The sequence below is a fragment of the Mixophyes fleayi genome, chromosome 7 (genome assembly GCF_038048845.1).
Source record: "Mixophyes fleayi isolate aMixFle1 chromosome 7, aMixFle1.hap1, whole genome shotgun sequence".
Lineage (NCBI taxonomy): Eukaryota > Metazoa > Chordata > Amphibia > Anura > Limnodynastidae > Mixophyes > Mixophyes fleayi.
This window is the reverse complement of record NC_134408.1, coordinates 70,039,084-70,059,693: the sequence shown is the minus strand read 5'-3', so window position 1 is coordinate 70,059,693 and position 20,610 is coordinate 70,039,084. Positions and strand designations below refer to the sequence as shown.

The 20,610-nt window shown below is 40.2% G+C and overlaps 1 protein-coding gene across 5 annotated transcripts in view; it reads left to right on the top strand.

The window, feature by feature from the left end:
- TNRC18 (trinucleotide repeat containing 18) overlaps nt 1–14,432 on the top strand; it is a 655,441-nt gene extending 641,009 nt beyond the window's left edge. For all 5 annotated transcript variants that reach the window (XM_075179957.1, XM_075179958.1, XM_075179955.1 and 2 more), the window contains 2 exons: nt 11,660–11,731; nt 13,315–14,432. In XM_075179957.1, coding sequence (XP_075036058.1) covers nt 11,660–11,731; nt 13,315–13,521 — 279 coding nt within the window. In that variant the 3' untranslated portion in view covers nt 13,522–14,432. The remainder of the gene's footprint in view (nt 1–11,659; nt 11,732–13,314) is intronic.
- The last annotated feature ends 6,178 nt before the right edge of the window (nt 14,433–20,610 follow it).

Below are 20,610 nucleotides of genomic sequence, written 5' to 3'. Positions count from 1 at the left end.
ATGTATACTGAACTGTGCTCGTTTAATTCTGGCATACATTTATACATAAAAAAAACGTTTGATCTGGTTATAGGATAGAAACACAAGATTGATATTTTCCTGAGTAAATATAAATCTTCTGACAAAGCTAGTTAGTTCTCTTCATGTCACTTTTATGGGTTCTTCTTATCATGGGTTCTTCTTATCATCTTTGCTGGCGCCAATACTCCCAATGCCATCATTCGTGTTCCCATGTCCTAGTACTCCCAATGCCATCATTCATTATCCCATGTCCTAGGCCTCCATCCGGGGTCTTTGAGATAGGTCAAGGCTGGAGCTGGTGATTATGCTGAATGTATTTTTAAGGCAAATACCAAGATTTTTTTAACTCCTTCACATATCATTATTACCATCATAATTGAGGCCCTAAAAATGCTCTCACACTGGCACAGTAGAGACACAACTTGTATGTTATCCTGCGCTGCCGTTCCTCTATGGTCAGATGGGGGCGTGGACCACCTGTATACTGGGAATTTGTTACCCCATAGTTCATAGAAAACAACAAATTTGTAGAAGTACTTTTAAGAGGTGCTGTTTGCACAGGTTCATCCGCAGAGAAGGTGGATTGAGACAGCTCAGCAGCTTCTGAATTAAGAGAGGCAGAATCTGACAATCTCTTGAGTGGGTCCACAAGTAAAGAGGAAAATCTAGCAAGCTGAGAACGTAGCAATATAATGTCCATCTGTAAAGTTTGTAGCAGTGGCAATTCCATGATTCGTGAAACAGACATGTTGCCAAAAACAAATGAAAACTTGATTGCAGAAAAAAGGTCCCAGAATAAAACAAAACTTTCACCTGACTCCAAAGCTGTTTTGTGGGCTGGTTATACTGTCACAACAAGTACAAACAAAACAAACAATGTTTATTGCTGGGGAACAGTTGATGACATAATATCTTGCAGAGTTAACCAGATATACAGCTGATATACAGCTGATGCAGGTAAATGGGAGGTGAGGAAATATTCCAGGCAGCATACACAGGGAAATGCACGGATAAGTCCCAGGTACAAATAAGGAGCAGGTCAGCAGATAGTATGCTGAGATAGATCCCAATGCAGCATACAATCACAGGAGCAGGGCAGGAGAAAGCATCACAAGGTGAAACCACAGGATATGACATCAGGATGACAACAATAACCAGCCATGTGTGCTGGGAGTGACAGGTATATAAAGGGAAAACCACACCTAGGTGCATGGGATAATTGGTGAACATGAAGGTTAACCCCTAATGCACACAATAAGGCACAATAGCAGCACCTCTGGTGAATGGAGGTACTGCCAATACAAATATAATAATAAGGACAAAAAGGCAGGAGCTGCCATGCAAAGCAGCATGTAATGCATAAGCTGTAGGCAGATCGTGACACACATTTAGTGAAGCGCCTTATTAGATCAATTATTTATTTATCTATTCTAGTGACTGCTGAAACCAGTCAGCATCCACATCACCGCCACACAATACAGAGATCCTGCCCCCCTACAAGCTATTTCATCACCTCCCCCACCAGCCAATTCACCCCCCTGTAGCCAGTTCATTACCTCCCCATTGCCATTTCACTAATCCCCCCTATCCAATTCATTAACCCCCCTCTGCGGGTGCGCCCTGTGGGATTAGTGTGGTCACGGGAGATGTGAGATCTCACGTGACCACACTAAGCAATACACTGCAGCCACACTGACAGGGCAGCTAACAGCGTCAGATGCTGTTAGCTGCGTGATTGAGTACAGGAACATGCGGGACCGCCCCCTTGAGGCCAGGAACGGCCCCATTAGAGGAGAAAGAAGCCGATGGCCGGCATTTGAAGAAAAAAAGCAAAACAAAAAACCCCCCAGCTTGTTAGTGTGCCGCGCTGCGCCCTCCAGGACTCAGCGCCCCAGGCTACAGCTTGATCAGCCTAGTGGTTGATCAGGCCCTGGGAATTAGGCAAAAGAGGGTATTAAAGTAATTCTATCGTTTTAAAATAAGCATTGCCCAATCAATTGTATGTGTGTCCAAAGCACAAAGTGATTTATTTTAGCAGATGTAAATAGTCAACAATTCAATACATTATTATATCATGATAAAGTACAGTACAGCACAGCCAATACCAAAAGATAATACATACATACCGCTGCAATCGCTTGCGCACGCTGCGCAACCACGGGACCCGATGGACAATATTCTGTATAGAATATTGTGTCAGAGTTGACTGAGGCCCCAGTGAGATGCAGCTAATATATATACAGTCAGTGTTTCATTGTGAACAATAGAGGTGACGTAGATTGTTTCTATAGGTCCAGACGTTGGGTGGGTCCAGGCCAGACAGGTAATAGGTTGATTCAATCTAAGGAATCCAAAGGTGGGGGTCTTCTCTCCAGGGGGTCTGCTCCTTTTCATAGCCAGTATCATACAAAGGTTTACTCTCTGATATCAATAACTAAAGTATGCAATGTGCGATCTCTTCACCGACTGCACCGGACAGCTGCTGATGATTAGGGCTTCAATATGATATCAGGCATGACACCTTTCCTATTACCTAAACCTTTAATAACACTACAATGTACATATAATCACTATATATATATATATATATATATATATATATAAATATATATATATACTAATAATAAACCGAATACTATCTGCTCCTGAATTACAGTGTAACAGAACCAATATGAAATTATATAAATAACTAACTGTTGTAATGCGAGTGTGTGCGTGCGTATTTTACTGTGCGAACGCACCACGCCACGTAACACGTGGTGTACGCTTCGCAATACGCACGGCAAACCAATATTAAACCAATATACTTTCGTTCATCCAATTATACGACTTTGACAGTCCACCCTTTGATAGTACAATAAACTATCACCTTAAAGATGTTATATGCAGGATCTCAGTACCACGTTTCATTGTTATGTAATACAAATCCCCCTTGGTGTATATCCACGCTGTTTGTAGATCTAAACAAGTTATCATAAGAGAGAGTCTTAATCCTCTAAACGACTTCTTCTTTTACTATAAACCGTACACTTCTGGAGCTTGGAGATAACCTTGTGTATGCCCTTCAAGGGTGCAATAAAACACTTAATACATTATTTGGAAAGGTACAAGGTACAGTAGAACGTGTATCAGCTATACAGAATTCTCTACTACAGTTCTTCAAGTTTAACAGGTTCTTCTGTCCAACGCATGTCTTTAAGCTCAGAATACATTTAAACACTTCATGTTCATCAATAGCATCATCCTATGTCTATCAATAATGTCATATGCAATCTCCTTCAGCTTGCGTTAATATACACACATCTAATAATGTCACCAGTTCTTTTCATCAACACTTGTGGGCGGGCTATTGTCTGTTCGTTCTTCCCAGTCTCTCAATACTCAGATTTAACAGTGATCAGCTTGCAAAGCATTGGGAGACTTCAGACTAAGGGACCTAGGTGTCCTACTTTTTCCCTAAGTGACCTCCCGCCTATAGTTCGGGTACCTCAAGAATATTTAGTGGAAAGAGAACTAATCCTACTTGATATAATCACTGAGGCACGTGTGAGCACGCCCAGCACTTTGTTTGGTCTAAAACCTTACCCTCCCAAGAATGATAATCATTCTCAAGGATGCCTGCTCGAGTCCGGATATTACTGGACTGGCATCGCTGGGTGTATCTCTTTTTTTAACTATGGGGTCACCGTACTTACGGACGTAATGCTACTCAGACAATAGCCCCTCGCACTTTCTCCAAGCTCCAAGGTTTCCAAATTTTCCTTTACCCCTGAATTGAATAGAGTAATTGGCTGGACTGATTATGCTACTAACTTCTTCCTCCCCAATACCTCCTTATCATTACCCGAACCAGTCTCTGTCACCTGCTAATAATCAAAAGAATTAACCGTCCCGAGAAGAGAGTGAAATGAGAGAACACAAAAGAGGAAAAACTACAACTTCATGCTGGACAACAGTCTTCGCCTTTGGCTCAGGTGCTACTAACTGCATTCGAGGCCTTCCAGTACAAACTCATGAGTGCCCTTGGACCCTTCTCTGAGTGTTGGCCCCTCTGCAGTGGGTGGTATGGGCACCAGTGTGTCTCTGCTACCCTTGAAGCCGTGAGGCTGGTAGCCTACACCTGGTACCTGTCTGGCAAATAACCTAAGCTTAAGAGATTTCTGCTCCACAACTTACTCTCCCGATCCAACATCCTGACAGTTAGTGTGACTTTTCAGGAAACAGTGTTTTGGACGTTCTCGGTTGCTGTCTCACTATTTACCTTCTCTCAAGGTCTAACCTAGCCTCCCAGTTACAATCTCATCTCACGAGGGGTCAAGAACATTTCAAAAACTGACAGGTTAGGAGTCTGCCCAAGGGTGATCTCTTGGTAGCGGGAAAGGACTAGTGGCACTTCAATCAAGTTCCAACTCTTATTCTATTCAATTCATTCTACCGAGTACCACTACTTTATGTTCACACTGGTTTATGGCTAACTGAAAGTATGTGATTTGTTACCACTACTCATACATTATACATCTATTATCAATAACATGAATACCCCTATCATCTATTATAACTCTAGGACTATCACATTGAATAACAAAAGCTTTGAGTATGATACAGTAATACATTAAACACATTTCAATACACCTCTACCCAGACATATTTCATTGGTACACCTGTGTATACTTGAGGATCCTGCATGGTGGTAATTGGATGACGTGTATTTGTTTTACCTGGAGGAAAACCCATCAGCAGGAGGGATATGGGATGGCTCTATTAGTATACCTTGTCCATCTCTCCAGAGTCCACCAGACTCCTCACCACATCTCTTCACCTTCCAGACAGTTTATCCCTCAGGTAACACAAATCTTCCTATATTAACCAATATGTGTATGCGTGCATGTGTGTGTGTTCACCTTTTTAAAACTAAAACAATACAATAAAAAACAAAACAAAACATAGATTTGTTAACTGTCACATAAAACCCTGCTGTCTATTTGACAGCTATGTTCTCCCTGGTGTGACAGCCCTGTATGGTTGTGCGTGTAAATGTGGACCTTACTAGCAGCTACTTCAGTTGGTAACTGTGTCACTGTCTAAAGTCTATTATGTAGTGTCCTAATCATGTGCTGGTATTGCTATAAAATGATTTCTCAGTCACCTCAACATCGCCCTCTAGACTATAAAAATGCTAAAGACCAATGTATATCAATCGATTTTCCCTCTGCCAACTCACATGTCATTCTCAGTACCTCATATTCAGCTACTTGACTAAGTGGGAAAGGCAAAGGGGTCTCTTTCTATAACACTTTCTTCAAATATAACAGTATCCAGTAAATGCCTGTCTAACAGTGAAAAATATAAAACATGAAAATTCTACATTTTCTAGGGTTTCACATTATGTCGTATCTTGTGGTAAAAATCCTACTCCAGTGTTCTTCACAGAGATGCATATCTGTATGCCTATCCTCTAGCAATCTCCTGTCTCCACCCTTTGTGCATCCATAAAAAGGCACATTTTTGTACAGGAGGCACGAATCATAAAACAAAAAAAAACAAAACAGATATGCAATCTATAAAACATGAATCGTATTTCCACAACAGAACCTTTCTGCTTAAAAATCAGCAATTTCTATACACATGAAAACAAAACCCCTGACTGTTTCTGTAACTTATGTCAATCTAGTGTGTGTATCTCTGAATTTGTCTTATGTAAAAAAAAAAAAATATGTTTTAGCCCCATTGTTGAGACTGTGTCTGATTTTATCTCTACCAGAGCAGAGAGAGAGAGAGAGAGAGAGAGAGGGAGAGAGAGAGAGGAGAGAGACTAGCATTTGTGTAAAGAATGGGAAATAGGAAAGCAATGAATGATGGGAATACAAAGGTTTGAATACAAACATACACGTAGAAAGGGAGATTTTTACAACAAAATGACAGCTGGATTGGACTCTGACTCTATGGGGAAATGGCTGTATTCATACCACTGTTCCCCTTAGCTATTTGCTAACTATGACCCCTCCCCATACTTTAATATCTAATAAACTGCTGACATTTGGTCAAATCTTTCCTAGGATCAGGGAAATCAGACAAAATTGAAAATGTTTCAGACCTAGTGCATGGATCATGCTTTGCTACATGTTTTAAGGGAACATCACTATTCCTGTCTGCTTTCCCATTGGGAACTGCTGCTGTGCAGACAGGATGTTAGTCTACCAAATCACTAAAACTAGTTTCTGAAATTGCTGCTGCAGTACAATGGATGTCTCCCCCTGTGTTAACCTTTTCATTATTCTCACCACTTTCAGCAGCTGCCCCTGCTGGTGGGACCGTTCCTCTTCTTTGTCCTGAAACATTACTTTTAACGTTACTTAAAACAACATACAACTTACTAGTTACAGTTTTTACATTTTTGGTATTGGCTGTACTTCCTGCCCCGACCGAATTTATCGGGGGCGTGTTTGCGCTCAGTTCGCCACGCTTTGCAACGCACACTTCTGGAATGCTTGTTTCCGGTACGCTTACTTCCGCTGAAAACGTGTTTTTCCTTACACTCACTTCCGCTGTGCGTTCGCTGCTCTGCCACGTGTTACCTTCCATTTGCCACAATTTTAAACAATGATTATGTGCATTTCTCACTTTCGTTGACTTAATCAACCGTACTTTATCTTTTACGGTATTTAGCACCTCTGCATTAAAACTCCCTGTTGTTGGGAAAGGCCTATCACAATCTTTGGTTATTTCGACCCACGTGTCACAATACATAGTTGCGTATGCACCATATTTCTTACACATGAGAAATCTCGCTGATTCAATAGGACCTTCCTTAGGCAGTAAATTGGCAATCTCTAGCGTATGCCTAGCACCCATGTTGAGCAATATAATTTCAACTCTGTTGCTATACTCACCGCTAGAGATCTATAATGCTCGGTGAACGTATTTCCTTTAGCCGCGTTCACTCGCTTTTCTCGCACTAGGCGAGGATCCCTAATACAGAAATATCACTGTGGGCCCCAAGGGCTATCAGCTCCTCGATACCCTGGCTCAACCACAAAAATCAGCTGAGTTTATTATAACTGGGAGAACAAAGTCGATACAATCAACCAGCCTTTCCAACATAATTCCTCCTAGCTGCTTCACCAATGCGCACTAACGGTGGGGTTAGATCGCACTGCCTACCAATACTAATTATTAGCAAACCTTGCGATCTATTGGTAGCGCATTTGCGAAAACTATGTTTTCGCATTCGGTATACCTGCCCTTTATACCGTCCTTCAGTTGGGCAATCCGCCTCGACAGACAGCAACTGAGTACAATGAATAATAACAGTGTATCTACGTTACAAAATCGCACACTATACACCTTTTCTGCGCAGAAAATTGAATGTTCCCAACAACCGTAATAATGTCTCAGAGGCTTTCACAAGTAATTATACTATGCATATAATAACTATCAGAACGATTGTTCAACCACGTGGCAAATCTATCGGAAGTTCGCGTACGCACAGCAGGAAGTACACATACGCACAGCAATGCAATACACTTTAAAACGTAAAACGGCAATAAAAAGAAACATTTTTCTTTCTTGTCCCTAGATTCTAATTAGCGTTCCTTCAGTCTATGCAACAACGGACATTCGGTTTCGCAACACACAGTGAACCACAGGTATTAGACGCATTATGTTCTTTCCTGCTTTATGCGACGCGTCCGTCAATCCATCCTTTGTTGAGGAACCGAATATCGTAAGCGTTGCATACCTGCCGGTAACGTAACTCCTAACTCACGAGCCCCCAAATTATTAAAGTAATTCTATCGTTTTAAAATAAGCATTGCCCAATCAATTGTATATGTGTCCAAAGCACAAAGTGATTTATTTTAGCAGATGTAAATAGTCAACAATTCAATACATTATTATATCATGATAAAGTACAGTACAGCACAGCCAATACCAAAAGATAATACATACATACCGCTGCAATCGCTTGCGCACGCTGCGCAACCACGGGACCCGATGGACAATATTCTGTATAGAATATTGTGTCAGAGTTGACTGAGGCCCCAGTGAGATGCAGCTAATATATATACAGTCAGTGTTTCATTGTGAACAATAGAGATGACGTAGATTGTTTCTATAGGTCCAGACGTTGGGTGGGTCCAGGCCAGACAGGTAATAGGTTGATTCAATCTAAGGAATCCAAAGGTGGGGGTCTTCTCTCCAGGGGGTCTGCTCCTTTTCATAGCCAGTATCATACAAAGGTTTACTCTCTAATATCAACAACTAAAGTATGCAATGTGCGATCTCTTCGCCGACTGCACCGGACAGCTGCTGATGATTAGGGCTTCAATGATATCAGGCATGACACCTTTCCTATTACCTAAACCTTTAATAACACTACAATGTACATATAATCACTATATATATATATATATATATATATATATATATATATATATATATACTAATAATAAACCGAATACTATCTGCTTCTGAATTACAGTGTAACAGAACCAATATTAAAATATATAAATAACTAACTGTTGTAATGCGAGTGTGTGCGTGCGTATTTTACCGTGCGAATGCACCACGCCACGTAACACGTGGCATACGCTTCGCAATACGCACGGCAAACCAATATTAAACCAATATACTTTCGTTCATCCAATTATGCGACTTTGACAAGGGTTTGTGTCAGAGAGTCTTTTTTTAATAAAGGATTTGTTCATGATGCGTGTCTTTATTTCAATTGACTTTTTTAAACGTGCATTACAGGTCCCAGCAGGCTCTGAATACCAGGACATGCTAGTGCTTGTAGTTCTACAAGTGCCAGCAAGCTATGACAGCCATCGGTGTGCCGGAGCTTGTAGTGCTGCAAGCGGCAGCATACACAAGCAATTTAGTACTGACAGGGCTTGCTGTGTAGTGCAGCAACAAAAAAAAAATACATTTATCTCAGTTAACTCTTTATTACCACACACCCACCGCATCAGGGGTATTGGTTGAGCCATTGTGCTTTCAGTACTGTGCTGTCCTGGGGGGGGGGGGACATATTGTTTGCGGGTCTGATTCCCCATGGAAATTCAGCCCCATGCTGAATGATCTAGGGCTGTTTGAAATTGTGACAGGGTGACCCTGACCCTGTGCTCTGGGTTACTTTCTTATAGTGTCACCAGCCCAGCCTATCACAGTCCTGCACTGTTTGTCCCCCTAAAATTGCCGCTACCAGCCAAAGGCACTGGTTCTGGTAAAACGTTTGGGAGCGGACAGACACTTTTTTAAACACTTCAACAAATGTTAAAATATTCTCTGCGTCTGGCATGTGAATATGTGTTTTCGTCTAATTTAGGGATGCTGAATTCAATGGAAAATTCAGATTATCTCTATAACATCACAATTATTTTATACACACAAATAATAAAAGCAGTAATAGCTATATATGAAAAAAGTAAAATTAGTGATAATTTCAATTAATTTCTCTGTAGAATTAATATATTCTCATCATATTCATTTATAAATTACTAATAAAACTACAGAAACAATTAAAAACTGCAGAAACTCATAACAATCAAAATTAGCTGTAATGTAATTGTTAATAAAAGATAAAATGTTAAGTCACTTTGCTTTAGAGAAACAGGTAGTAGGGAAACAAGTAGTTGACACTTTCCGTTTGTGCAGTGTCTCATTGGTCTCTCTAAAGGGGAACCAGCAGTAGTCCCCTATCATTGCAGGGTCCCAGCTCCATTCTCAGAATATCTTGGTGAAAGCGTCCCCACTATTCATCACATATACTACTCAGGTTGTCAGGGAAAAAGTGACATTCTACAAATCATATTCTTGTAGTTGCCCAATAGTTAATGGACACATACTTGGCCTCTTTTCTGTTCCCAAAGAATCTACAAACAGAAACCTTGAAGGATTACCAAGCAGCAGACTCAATTTCCGCCAATTTAGCCTTTAAATATTTAATCCGTAAGCAGTCTCCTTATTTGGGGGCTTAAAAATATGCCTTCTTTTAGCTTTGCTTCGCTTAATTTCGGAAGCTGTTCCTTAGGATAACTGAAAGCCTGGCCTTCTTTACCCAGAGCTCTCATGAAATTCTTCATTAGGCCCAACTTAATGTGATGCAGAGGTAAAATGATTTTATGTGGCTCAACCAATATAGTGTCGTTTTTCTCTCCAGCAACATAGGATTTTCTCTCTGGTCACTTCTTTTTTTAGTGTCTCTGCTCTCCAATAAATACAGAAAACAGCAGTACTTTGTGAAACCACCTTGCAAACCTAAGAGCAGTGCAACTACCTTTAAGTTAAACAAAGAATCTATCCATGATCCTCATACTTGATTTCCTCCAACAGTATACTTTAATAAGTTTCTTTCATTTACCCTGCATAGGCCAGAGGCACTGTATGGAGTTTGTTCCCGTTATGGAGTAGCACTGCTTTCAGACTACTCTTCAAAGAATCAATAAACAATCACCACTCAATAGTATTGTACTAAACGCCAAACTCAATCATTAAAGCGTTAGCATCAGTATACATACACATTGACAAAGGGAGTTTTGCTGAGTACTTACTGTTATTAAATACTTTAGTTTTCGATTTTCAATTTTTCAAAATATCTCTGAAACCTTGCGTGATATAAAATTTCTGAAGGTATATTTGGATTGTATGCACAAAATTACATGGCAATTGACATATATAATGTCAGATGCTAAATGGTTGTTAAGTACTATTATTCTTCTTATTATTTGTTTTATAACACTTGCAAGGCCCATGTTGATAATCCTCACCACCACCTATCTTGCACCAGGGGTCAAATACCAGCAAGAGATACGGCTCCTGGCAGGTGTATCTGCGCCTGTCCCAACCTCTACATAGGTTGCAAGTAAGTGAATACGCCTTTACTTTACTTGCTCTACACTTGCCCGCCCTTTCCCCCGCCTGTACCTCTCAAAGCGTGCTGGGTAGTAATTATACTTGCCTACTCTCCTGGAATGTCTGGGAGACTCCTGAATTTCGGGAGAGCAGGCCATCCTCCCACATTCTGCCCACTTCCTAGTGAAATGAGTGGGACGGTAGCCTCAATGATGTGATTAGCAACAAATTACATGGTCTTAAATGATATTCACTGCATCTGAAATAGAGAATGACAGAAAACCCCAAAAATGCCTTTTCATAACTAATAAACCAATTATAACAAGGAAACAGCAGCAAACTGTGCGTAAGAAAGTCAAAGGTGATATGTTTCAGTAGGACTGTACTATAGGGTCAACTGCCCAGAATGCAACACTAAGGTTTCCTGGGTAATTTATATTTTAAGTTAATTTGGTAAAAGTTGAGGGCAACGGAGTGTCAGTTTTCCCTCTTGCCACAGGTACTAAAATTTCTAGATACAGCTCTGTAACATAAAAGACAATGTTTGGTTTATATACTAACTAAATATCTTCAGAAATGTTATTGTTCCAAGCAAATTATTGGTAAAAAATATACCGCTTATTTATGGATGTTTACATTGCCTATTTGTTTTTCGCATAATGTATGAAGTTTTTTGTTATTCAGTTTAGATATGCAAAGTTACTTATTTCATTATATGCAGCTTGATTCTGTTTTCTTTTTGAATGTCTAATCTTGTTTTGTTTTTTTTGGTTTTTTTTAACACAAGGGGAATCAACAACTTGGTAAAAGTAACACCTCCTGTTCGCAGATCTCTATACACAGAAAGGATTTCATGGAGGTGAGGTCCCTCTGACCAATTTTTATAGCCACTGATAGCTTAATTACAATATTTCAAGCTTTATAACTTTTTGACTCCTGCATGTCCTTGAAATATTAATGATGACTAGAAATAAGACCAAATGGGGCCTTAGGCAGTCTTGGACCTTCTCCTTCAATCTCTATAGGTCAACAACACATAATTATACTGGCAGAGGCCTCCTTAAGACTTGGCCTCACTTAGCACTAGTCAATAACTGCAGTCTCCCACCTCTTTTTACCACATGGCTACTATGTTGGGGATATCTCAGAGAAGAAAATGAGGATGACCCTGCTTGGGGAACCCCCTGTGTCTCCCACCTTTTAGAAGATTAAAATGTGAAACTCATGTTCTTGCATTTCTGGCCCATTGCCTAAAAAAAATATGAGTCTCACATTGTTGGTAGTATTAGGATTATAGCTGACCATGTTATTTTACATGGAATGACAGGCCCAGATTCATTTCTGGATCATACACATTAAATAGACACAAATTCTGCATTTGTAACAATGTACATTAGCTGTCTTTGATACTTGGGCAGTTCCTATTCCCTCTGTAGAATTTTGCAGTAGCAATTGTATTCCACAACAAGTAGTTAATATACCATTAATATGGTGTTCCCATATAGCTACAGGGCAAACTAAATATTACAACATTTGATAATTTATGATCTGTCAATAAATATAGTTTATTGAGCGATACAGTAGGTTCCATACAATGTCAAACACCTTAAACAAATATCTGTCATAGTATGGTAATTTTTACACACATTGAGTCAATGGGGCATATTCAGTTACGATTCGCGGCTGCGCGTATAAAGCGTCATTACGGTAGTGCAACATCGTGGATTTGGGGTGCGCACAGAAATCCATGATGCAGTACCGGGATCCATGTGGCCGCGCATAATCGCGGACGAGAATCGTAATTGAATATACCCGAATGTGTTTTTTTAGATTTATTACTACGTTAGAGAGGTTGATTTACACTAAGTGCTCACTAATTATATATATCAAATAGATTGTTTTTGGTATGCATATATAGGGTTTCACCTTGGTTTTGCCAAGTTGCAAAGTTACTCATTTTTTTTGCTTTCTTTTCCTTAATTAATCAGACCCATTATGTACAAATAGGGTAAGCTTATGAGCAGGGCCCTCTTAACTCTCTGTCTGTATGTATTACCCAGTATTGTATTATTACTGTTTATTCTCAATTGTAAAATAGTACGGAATTTGCTGGCGCTATATAAATAAATGTTGATGATGCTATTAGGGTAATATAACTTTTGCATTTACTACTAACACTATTTACGCTTTTGTGGGGCTTAACTATTTACATTTGTTGCTCCTGATATAAGGCTGGCGCATATGTAAGTAACATACAGCTGAATTCATCTTGACATGCGCCAGACTAAACATATGCATGCAAAATGCATTTTTTCATGTGTGATTCTTTGTCTGCTTACTCTCAGTGTGGAAATGTGTCCAAATCTACACAAGTCCCATAGTGTACAATTATAGAAATGAAAAGCTTCCAAGTAACAATATCCTTTTTATATTTTCCTGCAGCGTGCATTGTACCAATCCTCTCACATAGATGAGAATGATGTGCAGACTGTTTCCCATAAATGTCTGGTTGTAGCTCTTGAGCAGTATGAGCAGATGCTAAGGACGAAGAAATACCATGATAGTGAAGACCTATACTACCTTGCAGGAACTTATGAGCCCACCACAGGCATGATCTTCAATACTGATGGAGTGCCTGTCATCTGCTAAAATATACTGAACTTTTTGCAGTTTATTTCTAACAAGACTTTCTGACAATCATTAATACACTAAAGTTTATATGTATAGAAGGCAGTTTACAACATTTGACAAAGCAAATCTTGCAGTCTGCAAGAAAAAAAAAAGACTCAGAGGGGAAAATTGCTGTATATATGAAACCTTGCCAAAGGGTAAAATATCTATATGATACTCTGTCCCTTGTCCAAAGTTTGATTTCTTTGTTTAAACAAATTTAAAATGCAATGTGTTATTCATTAGAGATCTGATACAGTTTATATATATATTTACTATAATTAATCAGTAGCAAATATGTATGACATCAAAGAAAATGTAAATGGATAGACACTGAATTTAGACAAGCACTTACATTTAATGAAGAATATTTCATCATATGTTCTTCAAGGAAATATATACTGCATTGAAAGTGGAAAATAGAGCACATAGATAAAGCACGATTTGACTCCATGGAGGATTAAGAAAAGTGAAGAGACAGTTAAAGTCTCCCAGATCTTCAGGGAGAGTGACCTTGGTATTGTAAGACATAGTGGTTCAGATAATGGTACCGCCTTCTGAACCAAACATTGCTCTAACAACTAGATGATTTATTTTATTTTATTTTTTTTAAATGAACTAGGTTCACATGCACACAACAAATTTCACACTAATGTATTTGTACTGTACTTACATGCAATTATGTAAATAATTGAATTTCATGCTAATGTGCTTCCATGTAATGCAACATTGCATTCCAGATATTTCAAACCATCATTTAGAATAGGAATAAAAATGGCCCTTTTCAGTCAATGTTAAGGTGGAAAGAATTCTTTTTGTTATGTTATTGTTATTCTTTTTGTTTTGTTCACTCTTCTGTGTTCCCTTTTCATAAAATATTCTGTAGCTAATGGTTTTGTGTCATGTGCTTTCCAAAAGTTTATATGTAAATTTCCATGCTTAATATTTGGTTTCATATGAAGAGTAATTTAGAAAGTTGCAAAAATGCAGGCCTGCATCTCAAATGTGTTTTGTGATATCACGTGCCTGTTTTTGATCTTTTGTACCTGTGTATATACAAATTGCCATGGATTATCAGGCCAAAATAGTGGTGGATTATGCAGGTGAAAAAGTTTGTCTTCGATAAAAGCAGTTAGATTAATCAGGGTGCTCTTAACTACATGTGAATTAGGCATTAGAAGGCACCTCATATTGTACAAACAATTTTATGTTTTGAGAAAAGATATTTAAATTAGCTGCAGAGGGAGGGGAGTGCAAAGTTTGTAGAGGATTCTCTCTTCTGTGAAATAACCTGACTGCTACAACTCCCACTGCTACACACGGTACAAATAATTGTGTCAGCCTATACTTTAGGTGGGATACCATTTTCACCATCCATGAGCATTTTTACTGTGCATTTAGAGAGTAGAATAAAAAGTACAAATTTGATATGTCAAATTAAGACATATGTTCCAGCATGAATTTACAATACTGTGCAAAAGTTTTAGGCAGGTGTGGAAAAATGCTGCAAAGTAAGAGTGCTTTCAAAATTAGAAGTGTTAGTAGTTTATTTTTTATCAATTAACAAAATGCAAAGTGAATGAACAGAAGAGTGGCACCAGTGGCAGCAGTTCTGGCACATGAGGTTCTGGCACGAAATTGCACTTTCCAAACAGAAGCAGGGATGACACAGGTGGCAGACCACAACAGTTTGACATCTGGGCTGGTTTGAAAGATTTTACCAAACAATGTGTGACCTTGCCCATAACTCCAACCAATCCTACTATTAACATGCAAAGGATGGTGGAGGATTATTTTCAAGAGTTAATTGATATGGAAATGTCAAACAGTCCCTTTTCATACTGGGGCATTTCTATTTTACGTACAGTCTTTGCAGGCTGCTGTTTTGTCAATTTCACTATAAGTGTTGGGTGTAATCTAGACCCAAACAGAAAATCTAATTTGGGCATTTCTATTTGTGGTACAGTCTTTGCAGGCTGCTTCTTTCTCTATTTAACTATAAATGTAGGGTGTAAAATACAGGCAGACACCCAACTGCCTTTTTTGCTATGAATGTCAATAGCTCTTTTTAGAATGTTGCCTGCCACCCTGGATTGGTGTGTGTAGCTGTAGAATTAAGGAGGGCCTAGCAGGGAATAAACAGTATTTTTCATAATTTGCACTAATAAGGTTTGGGAATAATATACACCCAAACAGAAAATCTGCTTTGGGCATGTCTATTTTATTGTACATACTTTGCAGGCTGCTTCTTTTTCTATTTAAATTTTAATGTCTGGGAATAATCTAGGGTCTGATTCATTAAGGATCTTAAATAAAGAGGTATCTTATTTTAGTCTCCTGGACAAAACCATGTTACCATGCAAGGGGTGCAAACTAGATTTCTGTTTTGCACATAAGTTAAATACTGACTGTTTTTTTTCATGTAACACACAAATATTTGATAGTTTATTTGTACACTGAAATTTAAAGTTGATATTTGTGTGCTACATGAAAAAAACAATCAGTATTTAACTTATGTGCAAAACAGAAATCTAGTTTGCACCCCTTGCAATGTAACATGGTTTTGTCCAGGAGACTGAAATAAGATACCTCTTCATTTAAGATCCTTAATGAATCAGGCCCCTAGAACCAAACAGAACATCTGCTTTGGGCATTTCTATTTTATTGTCCAGTCTTTGCAGGGTGATTTTTTAACTATAAGTGTAGGGTGTAATATACAGTTAGACACCCAACTACCTTTTTTGCTATGGATTTCAATAGCTCTTTTTAATATGTTGTCTGGCACCCTGGATTGGTCTGTGTCTGATAAAAGCACACATCCAGGGGGGGGGGGGGAAGGGCAGCGCTCGTTGACATTTATTAGCTGTAAAATTACCTCACTTATCCAAGAAACAGGTGGAGCACTGAATTGTTATTTTAGCCCCAAAAAATTAAATTTTTTAACAAATTGCAAAACAAAACCAAACAAAACCAAAACCAAAACACACAAGGGCGGTTTTGCCAAAACACAAAGGTAATCCAGATCCAAAACAAAAACCAAAACACGGGGGTCAGTGAGCATCTCTAGTAATAGGTGATGCTTTTCATACTTGCGACATACCAGACATAGTTCTGGAGGGCCTGCATAGAAGGGAGGTCAAGGTTCTTTCAGAGATTGGCTATCAAAGATTTTGTAGCCGCTATGATATGAGAGATCAACTTATTGGATGGGGCGCACTCATCAGGTAGAGGGCAACAGAGAAAGAAAGTCCAGTGGTCCTTAGACAATTGTTCGCAGATGGAGTTAATGATCAAGAGGACCAAATTCCTGTATGAGGGCACATCCACCAACAAGTGCAGATGTATTAAATTGTCTTTTTGACCCTTCCCAAGCATTTGCAGACATTTGCATTGCAATATATTTTTAGAAATGTATATACGTGCTTGCATATATTAGCATAATGGTTTTGTTTCTAATAGTAAAGTTTAGTTAAAGTTAACATTTCACACTTTTTATACTGCATTGTAAGTAAATCTTTTTTTAGTTTACATTTACTTTTTTTTTTAAATCAGACTCTTAAAAACTGGAAGAAGCTCTGGTAGCTGTAGTTTTTTTCTGTACTGTGTCATTTCTAAGGAACCCAACAAACTGTGCATAAGGCATTTTTTTATTTAGTTTTTTCCCACCATCTTTCTCACATTTAGCCAATGATTGCAGGAGCAATCAATTTGGAGGACGACAGATGTCATCCACGCCGAAACCAGCAACTGGTACAACGTCACCGGCCCAGGGAGCATATCTTAAGGTCATGGGACAGCCTCTTTGGAATGTCAGACGCTAAGGCAGTCCATCACTATCAACTTCCACATCATGTCATTATGGACTCTCTGCATATTGTGCAAAGTGACCTAGAACCTCTGCGCAACATCCCTACAGCAATCCCACTGCTGACCAAGCACTTGACGGTGTTACCCTTATGTGCATCTGGGTCATTCCAGACTACAGTGGGTGATGTAGCAGGATTGTCCCAGTCCACCTTTAGTTGTGTGCTGAAGGTAGTGTTGCAGGCCTTTCTGTCATGCATCCATCAATTTTTACATCTGCCACTCGATGAGGAGACCTTTGTACCCATAAAGCGTCAGTTTTCCACCATAGGCAGCTCTCTGCATGTTATAAGGACACTAGATGGTAAACATATAGTCCTGATCCCATTGAGTGGAAATCTTTTGTAATAGAAAACATTTCCACTCGATAAATGTTCAGGCTATATGTGATGCATCTCTCCAAATTTGATGCCTGGTTGCTAAATGGCCGGGAAGCACCCACAATTCTTTTGTCTTCAGGCAATAAGACATGTGGTGCATTAACCCAGAGACAAGGACACACAAGGCCACATGGAAACGTGTGGCTATTAGGTACTTTTTTATGCACATAGTTGTTTATTGTTAGACCTTTTTTACCTAAATAGATTTGTATGCAGTCATGGCCAAAAGTTTTGAGAATGACACAAATATTATTTTTTTACAAAGTCAGCTGCCTCAGTTTTTATGATGGCAATTTGCATATACTCCAGAATGTCATGAAGAGTGATTAGATGAATTGCAATTAATTTCAAAGTCCCTCTTTGCCATGCAAATGAACTATATCCCAAAAACAACATTTCCACTGCATTTCAGTACTGCCACAAAAGGACCAGCTGATATCAGGTCAGTGATTCTTTCATTAACACAGGTGAGAGTGGTGACGAGGACAAGGCTGGAGATCACTCTGTCATGCTGATTTAGTTAGAATAACAGACTGGAAGCTTTAAAAGCAGGGTGGTGCTTGAAATCATTGTTTTTTCTCTGTTAACCATGGTTACCTGCAAGGAAACATGTGCAGTCATCATTGCTTTGCACAAAAAGGGCTTCACAGGCAAGGATATTGGTGCTAGTAAGATTGCACCTAAATCAACCATTTATTGGATCATCAGGAACTTCAAGGAGAGAGGTTAAATAGTTGTGAAGAAGGCTTCAGGGCGCCTAAGAACGTCCAAAAAGCACCAGGATCATCTCCTAAAGTTAATTCAGTTGCGGGATCGGGACACCACCAGGGCAGAACTTGCTCAGGAATGCAGCAGGCAAGTGTGAGTGCATCTGCACAATATCAGGCGCCGTCCCCGCACATTCAGGAGGTGCCAGGGACGGGCACCCTTCTTTTCTGAACAATCGCGTGCCGTCACCTAGCAACGTGACGCGTCTAGTCTTCTGGCCAGCGGGCACCGGCGCATGCGCATGTCACGTGTCTCCATTGCTAGGCAACAGGACGCATCTCCCCGCCTTCCTGATGACGGTCAGCAGATTATGACCGCCGATCTCCCTGCCAACAATGACATCTCCTCTGCATCTATTTAAGGGATCCTCTGGCGCCATTCTGGGCCAGAATATTAAGGTTCACCTTGCCTCTAGCTCCAGAATTTCTCATCTCTGCATACTGACTTCCTTTTGGCTTGTGACCCGGATTGTCTGACCTTTGGCTCATATTGGACCTCCCAGCTTGACCTGTGCACTCCTGACTCTGCTTCTGGAAAGACTCTTCTTGTTTGTTTTAGATCTTTCGGCTTTACCCCTGCATTCCTGACTCTGCCTTTGCCTGTTCCTCTGGTTCTCTATTCTAGCACGGTTCTGACCCGGACTGCCCGACCTCTCTCTAATCATCTCTGTAGTGACTACCTTGGAGCCAATACCAGTAGGTAAGTCAGATTCTCACGCCTAGAGTGACAGTATACACTGGCCATGTCAACAGAGGGAACCAGAGAACTACTTAATCATCTGGCTCACAGTCGAGAAGCATGAAACCGAACAGGCTCAGCTGCTTCAATGCATTCAGACAGTCACCGCCAGATTGGAATCACTTCAAACTGCAGTAGCAGCGTCTCAAGCGGTAGCAGTTACCACTTCTGAGGTTACCTTGTCCTCCTAGGTTTCCACTACAGCCTCCACTACCTCTCTACGTCTCCCACCTCCTGAAAAAATTCACCGGGATCCCAAGAAATCCCGGGGCTTTCTGAACCAATGCCTCATCCATTTTGAATGTAACTCTGCTTCATTTCCATCTGAACGTGTTAAAGTGGCATTTATTATCGGGAACGCAATGATCCTCTGTTGCAGAGCTCCTCCTCTTTCATCAAGGTGTTTCACAAGGTTTTTGATGAACCAGGTTGGGTCACCTCAGCTGCTTCTAGTCTCTTGAATCTACGCTAAGGGTTGCAGACCATAGGACAATATGCGGTGGAGTTCCGTACTTTATCTTCTGAGTTGAAGTGGAACAACGAAGCACTAGTAGGTACTCTCTGGCAAGGCCTGGCAGATCGGGTCAAGGATGAGTTTTCAGCAGATCTAGAATCCTTGATCTCTCTGTGTGTCAGAATTGATCTGCGTTTTCGGGAACGCTCTGACGAATGATCTTCTGCCAGACATTTCTCTCCTCAGCTTGCTCCTCGCTGTCTTAATCCTGGTCCCACCAAGGAACTTATGCAAATAGGACGATCCCGTCTCTCCCCGAAGGAGAGAGAAACCCGCTTCAAGCAAAACCTGTGTCTCTATTGTGGTGAATCCGGTCATTTGTTATCTACATGTACCAAGAAGCCAGGAAAAGAATCCTCCTAATCGGTAAGAGAGAGGCCGGTTTAGGAGTTAATCTTACTACTCCCTTATATGTCTTCTAGTCCAGACATTCTGATGACCATCTCGATGGATACTCTTGCTGGCCCTCATGTGACATCCGCCTTTGTGGACTCCGGCTCTGCCGGTAATTTCATCTCTGCCACTCTGGCTTCACAACTCCAAATCTCCTCTTGAGATCTACCTCAGCCATTCTTCCTGACCGCTGTGGATGGGAAACGAGTCTCCAACAGCTCTGTACCCTGAATGACCTCTCTGGTTCGGCTGATGGTAGAGGCGCTTCACATGGAGACCATTGAATTTTTGGCTCTTCCTCAGTCCATTGATTTCATCATTCTGGGTGTACCATGTCTGAGATTGCATGCACCCCAATTCGACTGGAATTGGGCTCAAGTTACCTCAAGGGGGCCTTCATGTTTCAAAAAA